This window comes from Leptopilina boulardi, unplaced genomic scaffold (assembly GCF_019393585.1).
Source record: "Leptopilina boulardi isolate dan_hultmark-lab unplaced genomic scaffold, ZJU_Lbou_2.1 LbouV2_352, whole genome shotgun sequence".
Classification (NCBI taxonomy): Eukaryota; Metazoa; Arthropoda; class Insecta; order Hymenoptera; family Figitidae; genus Leptopilina; species Leptopilina boulardi.
In genome coordinates, this window is record NW_026137921.1 from 564378 (window position 1) to 590308 (window position 25931).

Here is a 25931-nt window from a genome sequence, read left to right on the forward strand (position 1 = left end):
ATGTTTAAATATTTTGTTAATTTACAATTAAATTATTAAATTGTTGATAATCATTTGAATCATAAAAATAATTTAAAATTTTCAAGTGCTGTAATTATGAATTTTATCATAATCTCCCTTTTATTTCTGTTCAAAATTATTGTATGCAGACAAAATTATTTAGTAGTCCACAATTAATTAAACGGGCTCTCACGTTTGGAGTTCCAAAAGAGGTGAAATTTCACAACTTGCCTTTTCTCTGTAAATAAATTTTTAAGTTATTCAAATCATCTCTTGACTAGTAATAAAATCCTTTTATTAAATTTTTTTTACAAAATATAATATTTATTAATTATTTTATATATAATGTATACATTTATTATTAACTAAAATATTATTATATAATAAAATTGCATTTTATTCTGAAAACATTGCTTTCGGATATAAATAATAGGACTTGTCGAGAAGCAAATTTCCATTTAGGTTGGGTGTTGAAATATTCATTCCCCTCTACAATCCTGAGATCAGGGGGGTTCACGCATGCTTTTGAAAAGCAGCAGAGACATTTTTTTTTAATGTTTATCTTCATTTATATTTTCATATATATATATATATAGTTATAGATTGACGTCAAAACATTGAAATAATATTATGAAGCACAAAATATATTATTAATATAATAATAAACATTATGTTTCATTGTATAAATATTAAAATCTATATCGTTTAAAAAATATCGTCTAAGGTGCATGAATTTGTGTGTACAATATCACTATTTGGCTATAAAGGCAGTAAATATCTATAATATACAGTAATAAATATTGTCAAAAACCATACAAAGTATAATTAATTATTTTTTCTATTTGAAACTATTTTCACGCTCACTATCAGATCTTATAAGTAAAAAAAAAGGTCTGCTCTGCATAAAAAATAATAATCACTAAATTTTTCTCTACAATTGTGGAACCGATAAAAAAAAATACTGAAAATAGAATAATTTAATAAAAAAATATTAAAATTTCTAATCAATGTCTATGAGTACTACTACTTTCGTTATCTATAAACGTTTTTAATTCACAATTGTCCACTTTTGATTCCATCATATTCTTCGTTTCAATTTTTAATCTTAATACTGGATTTTGTATAGCTTGAATTTCCTCCAAAGTTCGTCCTCTCGTTTCAGGTAGAATCAAATAAATAATAATAGCCCCTGTTATAATGAGTATTGAATACAAGAAAAATGTTGTATATATACCATAATTATTTGTTACTGGCTCGTACACAGCTGATGTGATGAAACTAAAAGCAGGTCCTATAATCATTCCACTAGCAACCATAGGACCCTTAATACTTATAGGAAAAAGTTCTCCAATTATAATATATGGCAGTGGACTCACACCAAATGAGCCTATCACATCGTAAGACGTTAAAGCCACTAATGGTACCCAAGCAAAATTACTGACATCAACATCAATATATAATTTCAATAAAAAGAAAAAAGCCACCACTGCTAAACAAACACCATCTAAAATTGCAGTTGTCAAAAAAAGTGATTTTCTATTAAATCGATCGATTATTCCCGTTGCAGCAACACAAGCAAGAAATAGCATTCCATTTCTAATCATTACTTGTGTTCCTGGTTTCAAGGGCAATGGACTCATGGCAAATATTTCATGAGCATAAGAAGCAGTAGCATATCTTCCCGATAAGCATTCAGTAGCCTCTAAAACAAGAATAATACAAACACCTTTACGATTATTACTATTGGTAACAACTTTCCAAAATCCCGCTGTACTTGCTTTTTGATCTTCAACAATAGCCAATTTCATCATTTCCATATCGGATATTAAAACATCGGTTGTTGTTGATTTTCTCAATTTTTTTAAACAACTCATTGCATCAATATCGCGACCCTTCATTAAATAATAATGGGGCGTTTCCGGAAGTATAAGAAATATTAACAACGATAATATAGTTACAAAAATTGACATATAATTTAATGTATCATATGACCAGTACGCTGCAATTGCTGTAAATATAAATACACCAATATAATTTGCAATCACCATTATATTAACAAGAATACCCCTGACATTTTTCTCAGCAATTTCACTTAAATAAATGATTAATGTGGAATAAACGCCACCCTCACCAACGCCACCCAAAAATCGAGCTATATAAAAGAATAAAGGATGTTTAGCGTAGATGATTAAACACCATCCTATTAATTCGGGAATAGTAAATGCCAATAGTGTATATTTTCTGCCAATTCGATCAATGAGGGAGAAATTTAATAAACTTCCTACTAGATCGCCTGCATAGTATAGGGACACTATCCACATTGCATCATTGTCTGTTACTCGTATTTGTGCCTCTTTACTTTTTAGATGAGCAATTGCTGGTGATGGCCAGGCTTGGTAAGCTCCACAAACAATTGCCGACAGTGAAGCTGCAACAAAAAATTGTTTCAAATTAAAGCATTTTGAACTGCAGTAAAAATGAGAATAGGTTTTTTCTGTGTTATGGATTTTTTCAATCTTGGTTAGAGAATTGTTTTTGGACTAATTCGTAATTAGTTTGAAATAGACTGGTGTATGGTTAGGTTTTTGTCATCCTGAATTAGTCCATTTAAGATCGAAAATTTGTGTAACTAATGAATTCGGAATTAGTTAGGTCCAATTCGAACTTCGTTTGATTAAACGTAATTAGTGAATGCAGATTCTGGATTTAATATAGTTATTCAAACCGGATTAATTTCGGACTCAGCAGGAATAATTCTCTATCAGGAATAATTCACTCCTGATATGATCTGGTTCCGGATTTTCTAGTTACACAAATAATATACTAATTTCGGACTTAATCTGACTAATTACAGACAACACAGCAAAAAAAAGGTGGGTAAAAAGTTGTAAAGATAGAGGATAAAAGTCGTTAGGATACAGGGTAAAGGATAAATTTGTGATGGATAAAAATGTTACTAAAATATTACTAGAAAAATGGATGTCATATTTGATACTTTAAACACGGAAAACGCTTGTTGACATATAATAAAATTAAAATGTGTGTTGATAATTAATTTTGTTATATATTTGATTCATTTGCATTGATAGATTATCTGAATTCGTGATAAAATATAAATATTGAGGTTAGAAAAGTTTGTTTACTAATCACATTTTACATTTTAACATTATTAAACAATATCCAGTATGCATGTTATTAAAAAAGATATAAAATATATATTTTAAGTGGGAATTACCGCAGCAGTAAAAGATTTCAAGTTAGTAAACAAACACCCCTAACCTCAAAATTTATATTTTATCACGAATTCAGAGAATCTATAAATGCAATTGAATCAAATATATAACAAAATTAATTATCAACACACATTTTAATTTTATTATATGTCAACAAGCGTTTTCCATGTTCAAAGTATGAATAAAATTGATGAAAGTGGAAACTAATTTTCTTCCCCATAAGAATAACATTGTGTCGTCTGTTTGTTGTCCCTCCAGGCCTCTGACGTCATATCTTGAACTCGAAATATCTCGATGAACTGACACAGCCTAATATGCACAAAAAATTTAGTTACTACCCAACTCTGCTTTCGTGCAACAATACAGACGTTGAGTTGTAATTTCCCAGTTCTGATTATTTACGTACTGTCGTCAGCTGTCAGTTGTATTAGTCAAAGATATTTTTATTAATAGACAATAATTATAGGGAAAATATTTCCACGTGCAATTACTTATTTATATAAAATTTGTGGATTTAATAAGTTAAGTGTAAAATTACTAATATTTTTATTAAAATTAGACAGTTTACTCAAATATCATATTTTTCTAGTAATATTTTAGTAACATTTTTATCCATCACAAATTTATCCTTTACCCTGTATCCTAACGACTTTTATTCTCTATCTTTACAACTTTTTACCCACCTTTTTTTCCTGTGTAACAGAAACCTGATTATAAATTGAAATAATACCAGGGCCGGGATTACGACAAGCAATACTGCTAAGTTAGCAAACTGCTAGTTACCAATGTCAGTTATATTCACGCTGGAAAAAAATATTGCTACCGGGTGTTCGATAAAATTCTAATCATTTGACAGATTTAGGTTAACCTATGAATTATTTACAGAAAAATACACACTTAAAAACTATATTAATTGATAAGAATAGAAACATTTGATTCCATATTAATTCAAAAAAAAGACTTTAAACATTTCATTTCATAAATATTGTTTATATGATAGTATTAATATAATTATTTTTATTTAATAAATAATAATAATATTTTCGAGAAACATTTCATTATGATTATTTATAATTTATTTTTTATTATGGTTTAATATATTTAATTGAATAATTATTTCATTTTGATTCTTTTACGTTTTCATTTAATTATTTATTATTTAATCCTCTATTTTATTGTACTTATAATAATTAATATCTTATAAATGATTAACATTTTTCTTGCTACCCTGTATATGATTAAGCAATTGAAATGGTTATATTGCATGAAATCTTTCAATTGTTTTCATGCTCACTGCTATCAATCCCAGCAATTTGACAAAACTTTGGTGTCAATTTGCTCGTTTTTTAGGTTAACTTGATTTTAATTTCTATTGTATAAGCTTGTACTTAATTTTTTTTACCAAATAGCAATAAAATGTGATTGTGGGATAAATTTCCTACAAATGTCATGAAATTTTGTTAAGTTATATTTGCTAATTAGCAATAATTGCTAACTTAGCCGCATTGATAGTCGTAATCCCGGCCCTGATTTGTACATATACAGACTTTTAATCGATTTTTGACTTTAAATTCGAATTCGTTACATATAGATTTTCGATTATTTTGGATTATTTTTTAATTAAGATTTTTGTGCTGAAAAATATTGACTGACTAATACCGGATTTTTTACATAGAAATTTCAGATTATTTCGAATTCAGTTTTTTGATAGTATATACTGAATCCGGATTGTTGCATATACTGTTGGCGAATAGTTTACATAAAAATTTCGAATTATTCTGAAATTTTTGATCAAACTAAATTGAGTTTGTTGCGGATTTATTGCGAATTAATTTAATGTCAATTCCGGACTAATCGGATTTTCAGATTGTTTTCCTATAATTTCCGGACTAATCCGGATTGATCTTTTTGAATTTAATGAGGAATTATTTCAAAATTTTAGTCAAGGAATGTTATAAAAACACATTTCTTAACGTTTCGACACAAAATACTATTCTTATCGGAACTTAAATTTATTTAACTATTACCATACGTAGAAAAAATATTGGAATGTTTCTTGAGTCGGATATAGCAACATTTTTAAAAAAACATTATTGTAACATTAAGTTGAAATTTTGCAAAATATTACTACAAAATGTGTTACAAAATTATTATTTTACAATAGGGACAATGTATTATAATACAACTAATAAAATATATAAAAAAAAATATTTTACTAATTTTCTCGTTATCTTTCAATGTCATAGATAAAAAAGATATAAGAAAAATTTTACGGTATTTATTAAATAAAATAAAAAAAAAATTGTCAGTATGAAAATATTATTATGAAATGTTTTTTCTACATACGAAAAGAAATATTCTATACAGAATCCGCAGTGTTGTTATTGAAACGTATGCCGGAAATTTTAAATCAATCAATAAAATTGGCCTGAGGTAAAAAAGAATTCTGTAGAATATAAAATAAATATCATTCTTTAAATAAAAATTAAATCAAAATATTTTTTTTTAATATTCCAGTATTAATTTTCAGTGTATAATATTTTTAAGCGTAATATATAAAGTTGAATATTATTTAATTAAAGCTGATAAATTTATAATTAATATTGTATTAAGTAATTCCAATTGTAACTGCTCTAGAAATAAATTAATCTTTTGTTTAATTATTGTTTTAACTTTTATCTGTTAATATTAAATGACATAAATTTTTTTATTTCAAAAAAAATTATTTTTTTCCATTATTATATTAAGAAAGTGAAATCTAAATCTAAAATGGATTAAATGTAAATTTTTAACAATTATAATTAATTAAAATATTGTACTAATAAACATTCTATTTAATATTTAATTATTTATTCATTTTATTAAATTATATTTTCTTTCTCATTACAATAAAATTTTAGAAAAAAATATATTCTAAAATCAAGAATCAAATTAAATTATACTTAATAATTATTATATTAATTTAAATAGTTAATTCAATATAAAAATAAATTTTTAATTACTTTTTTTAAACTTTAATGGAAAAATATATTTGTAAAATTATTGTGAATTAAATAATTATTTTCAGTTTATCTTATTATGAAAGACAGACTTCGTACACTCATGTTTTATATTATCACTTCTAACCTATAATCTATACTATATTTAATAATATTTCCCGACTGCAAATTGAAACTTACCACAAATTCCAAAAACAAATTGCACAATTTCACTTTTTTTCTCACTAATTGATAATTCAACTATTTTTTCGTTGGTTATATCCATTCTTTGTTAAAAGTCTCTCTCTTTTAAATCTTACTATTATTAAATATTTGGAATCATGAGTTGTGTATTATTATTAATCAAACTACTTAGAACATACATACTGCAGAAGAAACGAACGATAAAATAAATTTTCACTATCAATGTCGTGTGATATCTAATCTAAAGTGACGCTTAATCCGATATCAAAATCATTTCTATACTCTTCTCTACATTTATTCTAAAGATGCTTATAATTGTCTTTTAAATGCATTCTAATTTTATATTATACATTACATATATAAATAAAATAAAAAATTAATAGTAATTTATTTATGTCAAATATGAAAAAAAAAAATGTCTAACCATTTCTCACGTTAGTGTGACGTAAATATTACTGAATATAAATAAATTAATAATTGCATATTTTACAAGTAAAATAATTATTAACAATATAATGTTTACAGTTAAACAACATAAATAATTAGATAATAAATATTTTAGAAACTTATAATAATTGAATGTTAATAAAAATAATTGAATAACATTATAAGTAACACTTGTTTACAATAATTTTTAATAACCAATTGAATTAAACTAAATAAAATCGAGAATTATTTTGGGGAATTTTATAAGTTTATAGAGGTAGGTATGATTTAAATATTATTATAAAATTATTATGTCATTTAGGACATAATACTTTATTATATAAATCTTATGTCTATATGTATATTTTCTTATTACATATATATTTTTTTTCTTTTTTTTTTAGGAAAAATAAACGATTTATTTTAAAAGTCTTTGTTTTTCTTTAAATTGGTCGAGTGGTTTTCAAGCAAAATGGGAGTTTCAAACTAGAAAATTAAATAAACTTTTAACTTTATACGTAAACATGAAAAAAACTGTATTTTATATAGAAAATAAACAGATTTAATTTACTTGAATTTTTTTTTTTATATACGCTGAAAAGTTTGAAAAAAAATGAAGGAGTATTTAATTTTATGTTTCCTCGTTACCTCTCTGACGTACTAAAAAAATATTAACACAATATTCAATGTAATAAAGAATGCACTATAAACTTTAGTTGGAAATTTATATATTTAACTTTTGATGCGAGTTATATATTAGTTTTTACTCTCAATTGTAGAATTTTTAATTAGAAGAAAATTATAAATTAAAAAAATTTATTTTAATATTATATATATATTTAATAAATAATAAAAAAAATACTTATTAATATTATTTTTATTATTATTGTATTATTATATGACTTGATATATATATAATAACATTTGAAACATTGTTAAGGCCAGGTCCAAGTGAGGCAGCGCCATCTACATTGATACTAAAATTTTGGAAAATTTTCAACAGCCTTTTTTTGAAAACAAGATGGTAAAATGCTTTTTCCTTTATAGATAATTGATTATTGGCAAGATAAACACCAGCTAAAATTTTTTTTGAGTTAAAATAATAAAAAAAATTTCATGTCAATAAATTAAATATGAGCACTTTTTTCACAAAAACTGTAACAGTACTTTCTCAGAAATTACAATCAAAAATGCAATTTCCATTTGGAAAATTAATAAACGCTAAAAAATACACGACCTAAGATTTACCAATCACGAAAATAACAAAAAAAAATTTTATTAAATATTTAACATATTGATACTGCTTTACTGATTGTGACAGCCCTTTGGTAGATTATGTATTTCAGGTGGTTAGCAACAGCGCCAATCTCCTCCTTTCGGCAAATCTGCGAAACGTCTGGTGACATAAATAACCTGCCAAACGGCTGTCATAATGAGTAAAATATGTTATGTTAAAATACTTTTTTTTTGTTATTTTCGTGATTGGTAAATCTTAGGTCGTGTATTTTTTTAGCGTTTATTAATTTTCCAAATGGAAATTGCATTTTTTAATGTAATTTCTGAGAAAGTACTGTTACAGTTTTTGTGAAAAAAGTGCTCATATTTAATTTATTGACATGAAATTTTTTTTATTATTTTAACTCAAAAAAAGTTTTAGCTAGTGTATATCTTGCTAATAATCAATTATCCATAAAGGAAAAAGCATTTTACCTTCTTGTTTTCAAGAAAAGGCTGCTGAAAATTTTCCAAAATTTTAGTTTCAATGTAGATGGCGCTGCCTCACTTGGACCTGGCCTTAATGTTTCAAATTGCGATAAAATACATTTTTTAAAACGTTTTGTTGATTATAATTGAAAATTATAAATCAATTTTTAATTTTGGTTTTTAAAGACAAAAAAAGTTTTTTTAAAAAAATAATTTTTATAATTTTTTTTTTTAATGCACCAATATCTTGGGATAGAAGGAAAAATTTTAACATTTATTGTGACAAAGTTCATATTTCAAATCATTATCGAAAAATTTTTTTTCTGATTTTAACTTTTATTTTTGCAAAAACTAAACTCGATTTTTTCTTTTGTATTGAATGTCTATTTTAAAAAATCGTTACATAAGTGTTTTATTAATGGTAGATAACTATTTTTGTTCGCCTTAGATCATACTATATCACCAGAGTTTTAATAGGAAAAACCCAATAATAAATATTTTGACTCATTTGTCAATTTCTACAAGATCGATTGGCTTTATTTAGCTCACCGCTTGTAGGTCCTTAGATAGGACAAGTAAAAACCTGTAAAAAATGACATGAATTAGATATAATAGTATGTTTATTTTAATTAATCTGATTATTATCAATAATAATAATTATTTATTATATTATTAGTCATAGAAACATGATATTTTTAAAGAGAAATAATTTCTGAATTTTTGCTTTTAATGACCAAGAAAATGTTTATTTCAACAAAACGATTTGTAGTTTTAAAAAGAAATATACAAGTGATTTCGATAAAAATCTGCAATAAACGTGACCTTTTGCAGAGAAGAGTATAACTGAACATAGAGTTCACTATCGGAAGATCAATAACTCGTTAACTGCCATTTACTGCTTTATCACTTGGTTTGGGACAATATAAAAGGATCGTTGCTCCTCAGCCTGTTACCACAAAAAAAACTGATATAAAAAAAAAACTTAAATTGTGTTTACTGTTAATACTTCAAACAGTATATGAACAATGCGTTAAAAAATAGGTGACATCACGTACCTGTAAACGTGATAAAATCTACAATTTTCCTGTTATTAATTCTCTCAATTTCATTTTCGTTCATTTCTGAATTTAAATTTTTGATAAATTGATAAAAATTCAAAAATAGATAGTATAAAATCATTGCGATGATAAAATATCACCACTAAATAATTTTTAGAATTAAACCTGAATTTGAGGTTATGTTTTAAGTTTATTATAATCTTCATTTTGAGGTTATTTTTATGTTTGTTTGGTTTTTAGGCCCTAAACTTTGACCTAATTTTGAGATTATGTTTTTAGGTTTCTTTAAATTATGAATCTGAATTTTAATTTAATTTTGAGATTATGTTTTTAGGTTTGTTGCGTTTTTAAGCCAATAGAACTTTGACCTAATTTTAAAGTTATGTTTTCAAGTGTGTTCGTGGTTATAGGCCCCCCCCCTCTCCTTATCTCTCATCCTTCTCTCAAAACTTTCTGATTCTCAGTAATGTTGAAATCTTATTTTTATAATACTCTCTAAATCAAAATTAGTAAAAATTTTAATTTGAATTAGTGACTCAATTTTTGCTTTGAAATTAATTATATTTTACTATTTCGATAGTAAAATTTTTTTTACTTTAGTTAAATTTTATTAATTCAATAGCAAAAAGTGATTCACTAATTCAAATATAATTTTTCACTAATTCAGATTTAGAGATTATGTGACTTTTAACGAGAAAAAGGACTTTAGAGACAACAGATTTTAGATTATGTATTTGATTTTTGAATTGAAAATGCACAAAGAGAATTAACTTTTAATACAAATCAATGACGTTAATATATCTTCATTGGATACAAAAAATTCAATGGAAACTGATTTTTATTAAAATTAAACGTTTAATCAAGCTAAAAATATCACTAAACATAATAACCTACAATTTTTTTGCCTTAAGGTCTCTTTTTTTTATTAGGTTTATGAAATATTGTTATTTTCTTTACATCATTTGTACTATAAAAAATTTTTGAACATAACTAATTATAACGATTATAAGGTCTCAATATTTCTAAAAACTATTTTTTTTTTAATTACTCGAAACTGTATTTAGGCTTGATATATATAATTAGTGAGCTTTCGAAGTTTGAAGGCATTCACCTAACAAAAGCCGTATGCTGTTATTCCATTCTGTTGTTGAAGGCAAGAGCACTGAGGCTATATGTATATAGCTACCTAAGACAAACACATGGGTGATCCAAGATCACTGATGCCTATTCACCAAACTGAAGCACGGCATATGTAAATGATTCGTTTGTTAAAGCATCATCGGTGAGATAATCCAGGTTACAACAATCATATATAGTCATGTGATTCCGGAAGCTCAGCGTTTGTGATCTTTGAATATATATAGTTTTAAAAAATTTTACTTGACCTTAAAATTATTATAATCAACTTAAAAAAAATTTTTAAACGAATCCATTGAACTATTTATGTACTTTTTACGATGCTTAAGTCAACAACGCTTATGATCAACGATTAGAAAACAAATTATTTTTTTAAACAGAAAATTATAAAATTTTTTATTTTTAAATTTGTTTCAAAATTTTTTGATTAATAAACATTGTTGAGAAAATATTTTTGAGACGAAAATTCATAGAATTTTTTCTGCAATAAAATATATCTATTAAAATTGAGGCTCCGGATCTTATTAAAAAGGTTTAAATTTACATCACAAGTTTTTAGCCTCTGGTTTAAAAATTTTTAAATGTTCAATGTCAAATACCAACGATAACAATCAACTGTTGAAATTTGATAATGAAAAATTTCAAAATTTTAACTCCAGGGGGTCGATTACGTAACTTTCCCACTTCCCACATCCCACTTCCCATTTCCCACATCCCACATCTCACTTCCCACATTTTACATCCCACATCTCACTTCCTACATTTTACATCCCACTTCCCACATTTTACATCCCACTTCCCACATTTTACATCCCACTTCCCACATCCCATATTTCACATCTCACTTCTCACTTCCCATATTTCATATCCCACTTCCAATATGTCACACCCCACTTCCCATATTTCACGTCCCACTTCTCACTTCCCATATTTCATATCCCACTTCCCATATTTCACATACCACATCCCACATCCCATATTTCACATTCCACATCTCACTTCCCACATTTCACATCCCACTTCTCACATTTCACTTTTCACACTTCACATCTCATATTGTACATTACACTTTTCTTATCACGCTTCCCACCTTTTATATCCCACTTCTCACAAGATGTTGGATGTGGGAAGTGGTATGTAAAATGTGGGAAGTGAGAAGTGGGATGTAAAATGTGGGAAGTGAGATGTGGGAAATGGGATGTGGGAAGTGAGAAGTGGGATGTAAAATGTGGGAAGTGAGATGTAAAATGTGGGAAGTGAGATGTGGGATGTGGGATGTAAAATGTGGGAAGTGAGAAGTGGGATGTAAAATGTGGGAAGTGAGATGTGGGATGTGGGAAGTGGGATGTAAAATGTGGGAAGTGAGAAGTGGGATGTAAAATGTGGGAAGTGAGATGTGGGAAATGGGATGTGGGAAGTGAGAAGTGGGATGTAAAATGTGGGAAGTGAGATGTAAAATGTGGGAAGTGAGATGTGGGATGTGGGATGTAAAATGTGGGAAGTGAGAAGTGGGATGTAAAATGTGGGAAGTGAGATGTGGGATGTGGGAAGTGGGATGTAAAATGTGGGAAGTGAGAAGTGGGATGTAAAATGTGGGAAGTGAGATGTGGGATGTGGGAAAGTTACGTAATCGACCCCAGGGATCAAAATTTGTGATGCATATTCGAACGTGGGCCCTTTTAAGATCCGGAGGCCTCAATTGTTGATCATAAACGTTGTGAACTTCAGCATCGTTACCTTTTACTACAAATTATTACAAAAGTTATTGATATGTTTCAAAATTAAATAATATTTAAAAACATTACTTTTAGTTTTCTTTAGGTTTGGTTTTCATGGCAGTGGTTTATAAATTATTTATTTCAAATGTAATCTGCTTCTGACAATGTTAAATTTAAAAAAAAATCAATTTCCATAATTTTCCAAGAAATAATACTCCAGTTAAAAAAAAATTTTTTTCAATAAAAATCTCCTATCATATATAAATTTTAGAGTGAAACTGAAATTAGAATTTTTGAAAATATACAAATTATTAGAGCGTACACTCACGAAAATCCCTCCGTAATCACTAAACCACGAGATAATTTCTGTTCGGCACTAGCACTAAATTGCAATCTGACTAAATCCGGTTCTAGCTATTGAACATTCCGATCTGATTACAATTTTCAGGACTGTTACAAAATATGAAGTAACTATCGGGACTAAAGCCCGTTTATCCCATACATACATATATATATATATAGTTCTGTCTTTGGTCGTAGAATATTGTGGTGGATGTGCAATAGTAAATCCTTTATCGTGTATCCTTTATCCTTCATAAACACCACAGAGTACGCGCAGCTTTCCAATTCATGCTTCTCATCTCCTGCTTGTGGACGTAAAACGACTCGTTTCATGTAAACAGAGAGAACTTCCTCCCTCTCTCTCTCTCTCTCTCACTCACTCTCACACATATTATCAATGACCTATTCACATACACAAGACGGAAATTAATCTCGGCTTTCACAGATTATCATCTGCAAACAACAATGAACATCTTGTTTTAATCTATATATCATATCACAATATGAATTAAATTTACATTTCGCATTTATTAGAAAATAAGAAAATATAATTATTGGGCTCTTGTTTTAATATATAATGAAATTAGAGAAAATCTATAATTGGATTATTTGGACAATTCTCTGTTAAGTGGAAATTTTCATACCTTCGCATTCTACTCTCTAAATATCTTAACCATAGACAGTAAAACATAGCTGGCTCATACGTGAAAGTACAACTGGGGTAGAAAACTACCCCAAACGATTTTTATTAATTACCACCAGTTATTATAAAAGTAAATAATTGCCGCTAGGGTACCAAAATCTTCCGCATCAGTTTCTGTAGAATCATCCGCATTTATGTATATACCAGTAATTAATTAATTAGCAAACAATTTTCAGTTTTTTCCATATATATATATGAAACAATTATGAGATTGTTTCTTAAAAACTTCTTGCGGTGATAACATTACTTGAAGGATGTAACTTTAAACATTTTTCATTATATACCTTTACGATGTAGGGAATTTACTGTGCAACAATAATTCAGGATTGAGGACAACACTGGTGGATCTATATAAGCTCAGAGGGTTTTGATGACTACCCGTAAAAGCAGCAGCCACCAGGAAGTCAGTTAAAGAATATAAAGACAGTTAAGAAGAGTTAATAACAGTATAGCAGTAAAATTGTCCATTTTCACAAATTTTACTAATACTTTTTCTCTTTTTCAGTTCTATATATTATATTCAAAGAGAAATTTTATCAGCAGCAACTGAAGCTTCGAGAAATAAAACAAAATGCTTAAATATAAATTTTTAAAATTATCTCTCTGTTTATTTTCAGCACGTTTAAAGATCATCAAAAAGTTATATATTGGGAACTCCCAGGAGTCGATCCCTGCGACTCTTGGGTAGTTCCCAATACACTGAAAGACTTTTTATTTTAAAAATCAGGAGAAAAACCAGGCGTAAAGCGCCTACATCTAGAGTTTCGTGGCTTTTTAAATTCAGACCAAAAGTTATTTGTATATAATAAACATATATATATATATATACATATATTCACATTATTTGTGAATTGCTATGGTTTCTATGGTAATGGTTGCTATGGAAACAGTTGCCATGGTAATAGTTGTCATGGTAACGGTTGCCATGGAAACCATACGAGTGTACAACGGACGGACAGACAGACGGATGACGGACAGATGGACGGACGAACGGACAATTGCTATGGTATCTGTTTCCATGGCAACCATAAGAGTGTACGACGGACGGACGGACGCCAAAGCGAAACTATATAAGGCTTTCGGCCCTGGGCCACGAAACCTTAAGAATTAATAAAATTTGTTTCAAAATGAGGAAAACTGTTTTTGTACTATTTAGTCGTATAGACTTACTAATTTCTGATCAGATAATACTAAAAATTAGTATGGACCATATTAATTTTTGGTATTATTTGGTTAGAAACTAGTACGTTCATACGACTAAATAGTACAAAAACAGAGTTTTCCGCATTTTGAAACAAATTATATTCATTTTTGAAATAAAAAATCTTTCAGTGTATATGGCTTTTTGATGGTCTTTAATAGTATCTTTAATAATATTAAATATACAAATCATATAAACAAACAAAGATAATATTAATATTATGGCAACTAGGTTGTGGCATCCAAAATTTATACAAAATCCATTCTATTAGAATAATTTAAAGTTTGGTACTCACCCTCATAACAAAAGGATATCCCTAGGATATTCATAGGATATCCATATCAATGGTCGATATCCTAGAATGGTCCCCAGGATATCTTGGGATATCCCTAGGATTTCCAAACCGCCGGTCTGTGGGACATCAACAGGACATCCATAGGATATCCACAGGATATCCCTAAGACATCCACGAAATATCTATTGGATATTATATCGCAGGATATCCATGGGATATCCTCAGGATGTCCGTAGAATATTCTTAGGATATTGACGGGATATTTAATATCTCAACATATATTTTTAAAGGTTAAAATTGTTAAACTAATATAATGAATAATAATATAATAAAAACAAAAATCTTATGAGCTTTTAATTTATTTTAAATGAAGATTTGAAACGGATTTTTCAAAGTTTTTAAATAAACTAATGCACTTAATGTATAATTAATATTAATAGTTATTCGTTATTTGCAGGGAAGAATTTATATTGTTTAAAGCCAATTTATTTTCTGACAATATTAAGCATATGAATAAAGGAATGAATCACGAATGAGAAAAAAATTAGTTAATAATTTTTCAAATTAAACAACTTTCTCGAAAAATAAGTTGCATTTTATATTATTTATATAAAATTTAATTCACAGAATATTCTCACTCGTAGTCTCATAATGACTTTAAAAACAGTATCCTGAGAATATCTTCTTGACATCCAGAAGATATACTGAGAATATCCTGAAAATATCTGTGGGATATCCTAACGATATCTATGGGATATCCTGATGATATCTATGGGATATCCTGATGATATCTGTGGGATATCCTGACGATATCTATGGGATATCTGGAGGACATTTATGAAAGTCTATAGAGATATCCAGAAGATATCCATGGGATATCTAAACCGCCGATTTTTTGGATATCCTTAAGAAATCCTTTTGATATCCATAGGATATTTCTAGGATATCTGCGGGATATTATCACTATATCCCAAGATATCTTGTGTTATTAGGGCAATGGTTAGGAAAAGCCAAAATGCAATTTTTCAGCTTCTAAATGTTATTTTTTACTAAGTTTGTGTATAAAACTGTAGTTTTTTTTATAATGTATCGTAGATAAGAGGTCATTAGATCATTAAAATTATTATATTTGTTGCATTTTAAAAATGAATTTTTAAAAATAAATTTTCATTTTTTTGAGTTATTTTCAATTAGAATGATAAATAAAATTGTTGAATTCACACAATATTGAATTTTTCTGCTACTATACAGGAAAATGGCATTTTATAGATTGCTTCCTCATTTTATAGATCGTTTTTCATTGGGTTTATGGCTTAATGTTGAATGCATTTGGCTTCTGGTGGTGTACCATATATGAAGTATTCAAGTTTTACACGCAAAACTGATATGAATTTCAGATTTTGAAGGTTCATGTCGTTACCACATTTTAACTTGTCTCACAAAAGCTCTAACACAAAATATGTGCTTCTTCTTTTTCATCATTCATTTCTTTCACCATTAAACCATTTTGGTATTTTATTTTCTTGAATTATGTAAAAATTACTCTCTCCCAAAAAAAAAAAAAACATTATCTTTGTCAGAGACAAGAAGTCTATTAAATTTCAACCATATTATATAAAGTTCAAAAATAAGAAAAAAAAACACAGATTAAATAAAAATAATATTTCACTTGGAATTTTTAATTTTTTTTTTTTAATAAACGCGTCTCAAAATGTGATAATGTTAATTATATATAATAATTTTATAAAATCATGAAAAATGGAAATTTTTCTATATGAAACGTTTGTTTTAGTGTAGGGTGATAAAACTTTCTTCTGCATATAACGTTCGGCGCGAAAGTTCACGAAAGCATGAATAAGGAATTTCCAATTTTCCATCCTGTGGCCTTCGTGATAGTAAAATTTTTCAAACAAGTTATAAATGACAAAAGTATTCAAAAATTGTCATGAAAAAAAATATAGTACTTTCCGTTATTCAAAAAAAAAAAAATCATATTTTCACTTCTATTGTTTCTAATTTTCATTCTCATTTTCATTTTCATTTAAACTTATTGGAAAATCAAAATAGTGAAAGTGAAATTAAGAGTGAAAATTAGAATCAGTGAAAGTGAAAACGAAAGTGAGAGCGAAAATTATATAGAAGTGAAAGTGAAAACGAAAGTGAGAGCGAAAATTATATAGAAGTGAAAGTGAATACGAAAGTGAGTAAAAATTAGGAGTTGTCGGTAAATAAGAAATCTGTATTATTGAGTAATTTCAATTTTTGTATTTTACTTTTTATTGTTAATTATTTTTTAAATAATTAAATTATCGTTTTAATTTTTGTATTATTATTATTATTATTATTATTATTATTATTATTATTTTTATCATTATTATTATTATTATTATTATTATTTTTATCATTATATAAAAAATAGTATCAAGAAAAAGGAAATTTTAATTTTGTTCATTGGCTAAAATTGCAAAATGGTTGATTAAAATTTTCAAGAAAAATTTTTTTTATCCACTTTTAGCAAAAAAAAAAAAAACCATATTGAGTTTTAGAAGATATTTTTTTGCACGGACACGTTCATATACTATATATTGATCTGAAGGTGGAGTGTGCGGTATAACGATGAGGCAGCCTTACTTTAGAGAATGAAGCACAATTAACTTAATTGGCCTATGCTTACATTAGTATGAAGGTAGAAGTATATATGCTGAGCTAGTCAGAGGCAAAGACTTTGATGCAAAGGTAGAGTGAGTGAGATGGAGAAAGTTTCATTTCAAAGTTTCGTTGTTACCTCCTTACCAAGTCAGAATTCAAGGGTCTTGTTATTCTTGGCACAAAACTTAAAAGGAATCACATTATACATGACAGTACTGATTCCAAAATCCTCTTATCTTCGCAGCCAATTTTAACTAACGCATTATTTCATTCAAGGGGAAATTACATTTCGCATATATATATATATATATATATATATATATATATATATATATATATATATATATATATATATATATATCACTTTGTTATTATTAAAAACTTTTACTTTTGTAACGTTGATTATTATAAAATGATTTGACACAAATTTTATATTTTTAAAGTTATTTATTTTTATAGCTGATGTCTAAAATTATTTGCAAGAATTGCAATTGAGAATATGGAAGTCTATTTTTGGTTAAACAACCTCTTTTACAGAATTTGCTGTATCAACGTAAATTTGAGGGGACGAAAGTGACTTAAAAGATTTGTGAGCACTTAGTACACGTGCCTATTAGTATCTTAGAGAAAAGGTAGGCCAATAAAGTTTCTACACTTATATATATATATATATATACACGACAAGCAAGAAAGCTTTTCCTGGTGTTTTCATGTGCGCCAGTGTCTTAAGTACATGCTATCAAAATGACGTGGTTTCGTCTTTGGCGACGAGACCCTTTTACTTTCCCTCTTCCACCACGTCCTCCCATTAACAAGTAATCCGATATCTTCCTGCGTCTTAACTTGATGCAATAGAGCTTGAAAGCTTTTTTATTGCAACTATAATAGTTATATTTTTAGACATGTTTGCTAACTGCAATTTTTTTTTCCCCCTATGTTATTAATATTTTTAATTTCAAATTTTGAAACACTTTTTTTTTTTAAACTTATAATCCTTGATTAAATATATTAATGGAAAAAAAGTATTCTTAAATCACAGATTTTCTCTCGCGTGAAATTCACAGTTCGTAGTGGACAATTTCGCTATGGTATTCTGTGTATGTCATCCAAAAGGCGAAGTGAGTAGATTCAAATTTCAAGAGAAGGTTAGAAGCCAGGAAAGTGGTGCAACAGTAAACTGGCACTGGAGTTTCATCTTTCACCACAAAACCGAGACAGGAGGAAATAAAGCCTATCTTTGTAGACAGATTACGGTTCTTTACTTTCAAAACAGAAGTAGAAATAGAAAAAACAAAAAGAAATCTTTATTTTGCAACTAATTATCCAATTTCCACCAAGAAGTGAAAAAAAAAAAATGTCAAGAGATCAAATTCTACTCTTTAATTATTTTCCTCTCAAATGAGGAATGATTAATATATAATGATATATAAATGGAAAAAAAGTTAACTACTGCAGCTAATAGTGAACTATTCTAGATAATTTTAATTACTATTATATGGACAGTAATTTTATTAGCTATTTTTGCTAACTTATGTTAACTGGATACTACCCTCACAGCACCAGATATCCTAGGATATTCCAAAAACATCCCTTGAATATCCTAAGGATATCTTAAGGATACTTTAAGGATATCCAAAGTAGCAGCGCTTAGGATATCCTAGGGATATCCCAGGGATATCTAAGGATGTCCTTAGGACGTCCCAGGGATATCCTAATCATTTCCCCGGATATTATTAGGATATCCTGTGGATATCCTTAGAACGTCCCAAGTATATCCTCAAGATGTCCTAAGGATATCCCAAGGATAGTGTGGATACTATTGATGATGGTATGATTGTGTCTGGTAGTAGTATAGTTACTACTTGTGGTGTACCAGACGTTTGAGACTCACTATTGTTCATAGTTTGATTAATATGTAATACCTAATAACAACATCAACTTTCCCTCCCGCTCGTCGGAAAAGACATACTTTTCTCCCGCTACACAGGTAAGAAATGGTGTACTTTCGGTGCGTGTGTTAGAACAAAAAATTTCCATTCAGTCAGTCCCATAAAAAATGAATTTAAAGTGTCGAAAATCGCATTTTTGGCTTAAATATATATGCTCTAATTATCAACTTTAAGGCCCAGATTTGAAAGATGATTGACAATCACGGGAAACCTATTTGTATCAAAAAATCGCTATCTCAAATAGTCAAAATTTGAATCATAATGATATCCTAGGGAGATCTTAGCGATATTTCTAGAATATTTTAACGCTATACCAAGTTTATCCCAAGAATATCCCCACGATATCACTAGGATATCCCTAGAATATCCCAGGGATATCCCTAAAATATCATACGTAACGGCGGTTTGGATGTTCTGAGGATATCCTCAGGATATCCTATGGACGTTTTCAGGATATCCTACATTAGTTTAGGATATCCTGATGATATCCTCAGGATATCCTTTTGTTGTGAGGGTGATAACTATTGTAGCTAAATGTTGTTCGCTATGCTAACTAATAGTTTGCCTCAAATATTAACCTAGAAATAATTTATAAATGTAATATTGATCAGAAAAAATTAAAACTAAACATTAGGCTCAGTTGGCGTAAAACATCCCAAAAACAATTTGCGAATGAATACAATGTTATTATATCGAGCTATATATATATAATAATCCTTTTGTCCTTAAATGTCGACGATTAGGGAGAGCCTATAAAGCAAGAGAATTTAGAGGATATAATCTTAAAGCAAATCGATTCTCTGTTCCTTCAACTTTGAACGATGGTTATACATATATATTTAAGTAAACGATGTCCTCCTCTGATGACAATTGTCGATCTCATTACAATTCAAGTACGCTTTTAATAGTTACATTTACATTTAAATTCCATTTTCGCAATATAGTAGAAATGACATTGTGGAAGTTATCAGTAATAATCTCGGCCTCAGTGGTTATTGTTATATGATGCCATATCATCATGAGTTCCAAAGCTCTTAAAATGACAACGGACTTTCTCGACTTGCGTCTACGACATTTTAAATGATACCATTTCATCTCAATATTCTTCTGACTCTTATACATATATGCATCCAATGGCAAAGAACACTTTTCACATTATATTATATATATATCTAACCTTTTCTCGACTTATATCAATTATAGAGAACAAAAAGAAAATCTCTTTAAAGATATCGATCAAATCACTAGAGAAAAATGTCTAAAGTCTAAAATCTTCAATGAACTGTATAATGAAAAGGAAAAGATTATAAATGACTTCAATTTGTTTTTAAGACAGTCGTTTTTTCACGAAAATGACTTATGCATTTTCTTTTTGTGAAAGGAAAAAAATATTACAGCGAGACACAGTCACACACACCATCGAGCTAATATTTATATTTTTTCAAGAATTATTTACTTTTTTTATATTGTCAACGACATTTAAGATTATGTTTTTTTCCTACCGACTTCTGATAATGTAGGAATCTACCTTACTATTAGTCGATAAGGTAAGAAATAAAAAAAAAAATAAAATATTTACCGACTATCGTTTCTTTAGGAATATACTGAACCATTTTTTCCTGATTGTAATTGAAAACTGTATTTGACATTTTTATTCGCTTTCAAAATAAATGTATAAACTGTTATTTCTTTCGTTTTATTTCAAACTTCTTAGAATTCTAAAATCTAAAACGACCCCATATATAAAAACAGATTTTTTTTTTTAATCTGGCAGCTTGATGCCTCCCCAAATCATATAAATTAAGATCATCTCAAAAATTGGGTATAAAAATAAATAATTTAAATGCAATATTTTTTTTTATTATTATTTTTGTATAAAACAATTTTTCTGGTTTGTGACAAGCTAATGGTTGTTTACTTTTTTTTGTTTCTTTACTAGCATAGATAAAGTAAGAAATTGAATACTAAAACAGTTTCCAACTGATGTTACAGTAGATTCCTAAATTTTTCAGCTGCCGGTAAGATTTATAGTTCCCAATCGCCAATATTTCCGACTAATAGTAATGTAGATTCCTACATTAGCAGCCATCGATAAAGAAAAACGTATTAAATGGGAAAAACTGGAAAATTTGGAAGTTAGCTCATCAGGGTCAGATTTCAATTTCTACACGGGACGAAGTTACAAAAAATCAATAGAAACTGAGTTTTAACCCTCACGTGTCTGAGTTCATTTTTTGACGTGCGTGCCTGAGCTGGGTCCGAGGGACCTAGCTGCTTAAATTCCATAAAAAACAAGATTTAATAGCAGGATATTCAATATTTTAATTCTAAATTATAATTGTAATATTTTGCAAATAAAATTGCAAAAAAATATTTAATCTTTTGACACTCTAAGAGTACATAAATAGCCCACAAAAAGTCGCGTCGTGACACCTTTTTCGACAGAGCGAATTTTTGAGTGTACAGTACAAAAAAAGGTAATTAATAAAAAAAGGTATTACTGGGTATTCTTAGGTTTTTGGGGTCACCTGATTACAAATCAGACGTCAGATTTGAAAAATTCAAAATGGCGGACGAATTTTCAAAAATTAAACACATTTGCTTGAAAATCGTTAATCGAGGGTTTTCGGGGTCGCTGATTGTGAATTTAAAGTCAGTTTTTCAAAATTCAAAATGGCCAATCCAATATGGCGGACAAATTTTCAAAAATTAAACATATTTGCTTGAAAATCATTACTCGGGGGTTTTTTGGGGTGGCTGATGAAGAATCCGGTGTCCGTTTTTCAAAATTCAAAATGGCGGATTCAATATAGAGGAAAAAATTTTTAAATAATCGTTCTGATTCGCTTGAAAATCGTTACTCGGGGGTTTTCAGAGTCACTGATTTTGAATCTGATCTTACTTTTTCAAAATTTAAAATGGCGGATCCAATATGGCGGACAGGAAAATAAAAAATTAATACAATTTACTAATACCAGATTCGTAATAAGCGACCTTGAAAACCCCTGAATAACGAGTTTCAATCAAAACCGTCAAATTTAAAATACCATATCCGCCATATTGGTTCCGACATTTTGAATTTTGAAAAAGTAAGATCAGATTTGTAATCAGCAACCCCAAAAACCCCCGTGTAACGAGTTTCAAGCGATACCGAACGATTTTTTAAAATTCTTCCGCAATATTGGATCCGCCATTTTGAATTTTGAAAAACGGAGACCGGATTCGTAATCAACGACCCCGAAAACCTCCGAGTAACGATTTTCAATCGAATATGTTGAAATACATGAAAAAATAGTTGTCTGGGTCCAAGGGACCCAGCTCAGGCAACTATATGTATACATAAAAGCTATAAAATAATGTATTAGAAAAAGTTTTACATAAAAAACTCTTTTTCTTTCTCTTTCAAATTTTTACCAACTTAAATAGGAGCTAAAAATATTCCCCACTTAAAGTGAGTGGGAAATATTTTAACAATTATATTCTTATTGTAAGAATATTTCCCATTTAATTTATGGAAAATTTTACCGTGTCATATTTTCAGATTTTTGTGCGTAACAAAATGCCGTTTTATTAAAGACAAAGTAAATATTTTATATATAATTTTTAAAAGATTTCACAAAGTTTTAACTAAAAATGGTAATTGATGATCCAATTAAAAATTTAACTGATATTTTTTAGATGGGAAAAATTACTAATTTTTATATCACCCGCTCGATGGACAATATGGTGGAGGAAGTCTAATTCTCATTTTTCGTTTGAACGTGATCGTCCATTTTCCTCTTTCTCTCTCCCTCTCCCTCTCTCTCTGGAGATTCGCGTTTATGGATAGTGGCGGCAAAACGTTCGCGTAATCTGATTTATTGTCGCAGAACGCGGCATGGCAAGAGCAGCAGTCGCGTGGTGATGGTTGCAACACCCTCAGTTTATGAAACTGGGTTGGCACAAGGCAGATGCTTTGTAACTGCTATATATCGTCGCTTCTGGAATTTCGCCATTATTGCCTGCCTGAAATGAATTCGAAAACGGCGTAAAAGTGAAGTACCTCACTGGACACACATAGTACCGACCACATTATCCCCTGTCCCAGGCTTCATTAAAAGACCAATTTATAACGCGAATTCCCTTGACATTTTATAACATGACTCGATGATGATAATTTTCAGTTGAATATTTAATTTTCCAACTTTTCTATATTAAAATATATATATTATATATTTTTTTTGTGCAAAATCATAGTTTGATAAAACTTCAATTGAAAGAATGCAAAATATTATCTGGTTTTATAACAATTAAATAAAATTATTTTAAAAAATACGTTAGTAGATAATAAACATTTTTAAAACAAGATTTTTTAGGGATTAAAATAAGGGACGTTCCATGTTAACCGGATCAGTGCTCTGTACATAATTGTATGGGATCAATTGAAGCGTTTAAGGTCTTAAAAAGTTCATCTCGAAGTACTTTAACATTTACAATATGGCCATTTTAAAAATCCAAAATGGCGGCCGAATTATGACACATTATATGGCTGAAATGTAGAAAATGTATAATTAAAACATTATTTAAGAAGCAAAAAATGTTCGAATTGGCATTAAATTGATCACCAACAGTGCTAGGGGTTTACAGAATCAAAAAATGCTGACACTTTTCAAAATTTTCAATAATACAAAATTACAGATCCAAAATGGAGGAATAGTTTTAAAAATATGACTCAATTTACTCGAAACTTAGGACTCGGGGGTTTTTGGGGTCGCTGATTACGAATCGGATAATAGTTTTCAAAAATTCAAAATGGCGGATTCAATATGGCGACTAAATTCCATAAAATTAATTAAATTCATTTGAAAATTGCCACTCGGGGGTTTTTGGGGTTGCTGATTACGAATCCGATAATAGTTTTCAAAAATTCAAAATGGCGGATCCAATATGGCGAACTGTTTTAAAAAAAATTACCCAATTCACTCGAAACTTGTTTTACACTCCCGAGTCACAAGTTTCGAGTGAATTGGGTAATTTTTTTTAAAACAGCCCATCCATATTGGATCCGCCATTTTGTATTTTTAAAATTGAGTACAGATTTGTAATCAGCGACCCCAAAAACCCCCGAGTCACAAGTTTCGAGTGAATTGAGTAATTTTTTTAAAAACAGTTCGCCATATTGGATCCGCCAATTTGAATTTTTGAAAACTATTATCGGATTCGTAATCAGCGAGCCCAAAAACCTCCGAGTGGCAATTTTCAAATGAATTTAATTAATTTTATGGAATTTAGTCGCCATATTGAATCCGCCATTTTGAATTTTTTAAAACTATTATTGGATTCATAATCAGCGACCCCAAAAACGCCCAAGTGGCAATTTTCAAGTGAATTTAATTAATTTTATAAATGTTAGTGGCCATATTAGATCCACCATTTTGAATTTGAAAACTGAGTTCAGATTTGTAATCAGCGACCCCAAAAACCCCCGAGTCCTAAGTTTCGAGTAAATTGAGTCATATTTTTAAAACTATTCCTCCATTTTGGATCTGCAATTTTGTATTATTGAAAATTTTGAAAAGTGTCAGCATTTTTTGATTCTGTAAACCCCTAGCACTGTTGGTGATCAATTTAATGCCAATTCGAACATTTTTTGCTTCTTAAATAATGTTTTAATTATACATTTTCTACATTTCAGCCATATAATGTGTCATAATTCGGCCGCCATTTTGGATTTTTAAAATGGCCTTATTTTAAATGTTAAAGTACTTCGAGATGAACATTTTAAGACCTTAAACGTTTCAATTGATCCCATACAATTATGTACAGAGCACTGATACAGTTGACATGGAACGTCCCATAAATTTCTTAACTTTTAAATTCATAGATAGTATAGTAAAATAATAAATTAAGGGTATGTGGGCAAAGGACGTTTTTTGTAGTTTGAAACTATCTCTGAAATAAAAGATGATTTCGGGTTAAAATTTTGGAGAAATGATTCAGTATGGTACAAGGAATCTCGCTGTTCTACTCATTTACTACAACTTAACGCAAAAATAATAAAAATAAAGCAATAAATAGTAAAATAATGTGTTTTATCATAGTTCATTCAGTGGCCACTCGCTCGAATTGGCGCTGTTTATTGGAGTACTGACACTCTCAAGCAACGTCTGTGTATGCGCCGCCATGTTTCTTTTCATTTTCGTTTAAAAATTAAACTTTTTAAACTTCATTTTTTAATAATTTAACTCAAAATTATGTATTTTTCGGAGAACAGTGAGATTCCTTGTACCCAAATCTATCATTCCTGAAAATTTTAGACAAAAATCTTTTCTCGTTTTAGAGTAAGATGTATACT

General features: G+C 28.6%; 1 protein-coding gene across 1 annotated transcript; it reads right to left on the reverse strand.

Moving 5' to 3' along the window:
- Positions 1 to 341: 341 nt before the first annotated feature.
- LOC127286324 (facilitated trehalose transporter Tret1-like) lies at positions 342 to 6639 on the reverse strand. Its single transcript, XM_051312716.1, has 2 exons — positions 6413 to 6639; positions 342 to 2428 (listed from the first exon to the last, which is right to left on the reverse strand). Exons 1-2 carry the CDS (start codon positions 6495 to 6497, stop codon positions 1005 to 1007), a joined length of 1509 nt encoding a protein of 502 aa, XP_051168673.1. The 5' UTR covers positions 6498 to 6639; the 3' UTR covers positions 342 to 1004.
- Positions 6640 to 25931: the final 19292 nt, after the last annotated feature.

Coding starts and splice junctions, on each gene's coding strand:
- LOC127286324 (XM_051312716.1), bottom strand. CDS start 6,497: ATGGATATAACCAACGAAAAAATAGTTGAATTATCAATTAGTGAGAAA. Junction 2,429..6,412: donor ATTTGTTTTTGGAATTTGTG/GTAAGTTTCAAT, acceptor TTTTTGTTGCAG/CTTCACTGTCGGCAATTGTT.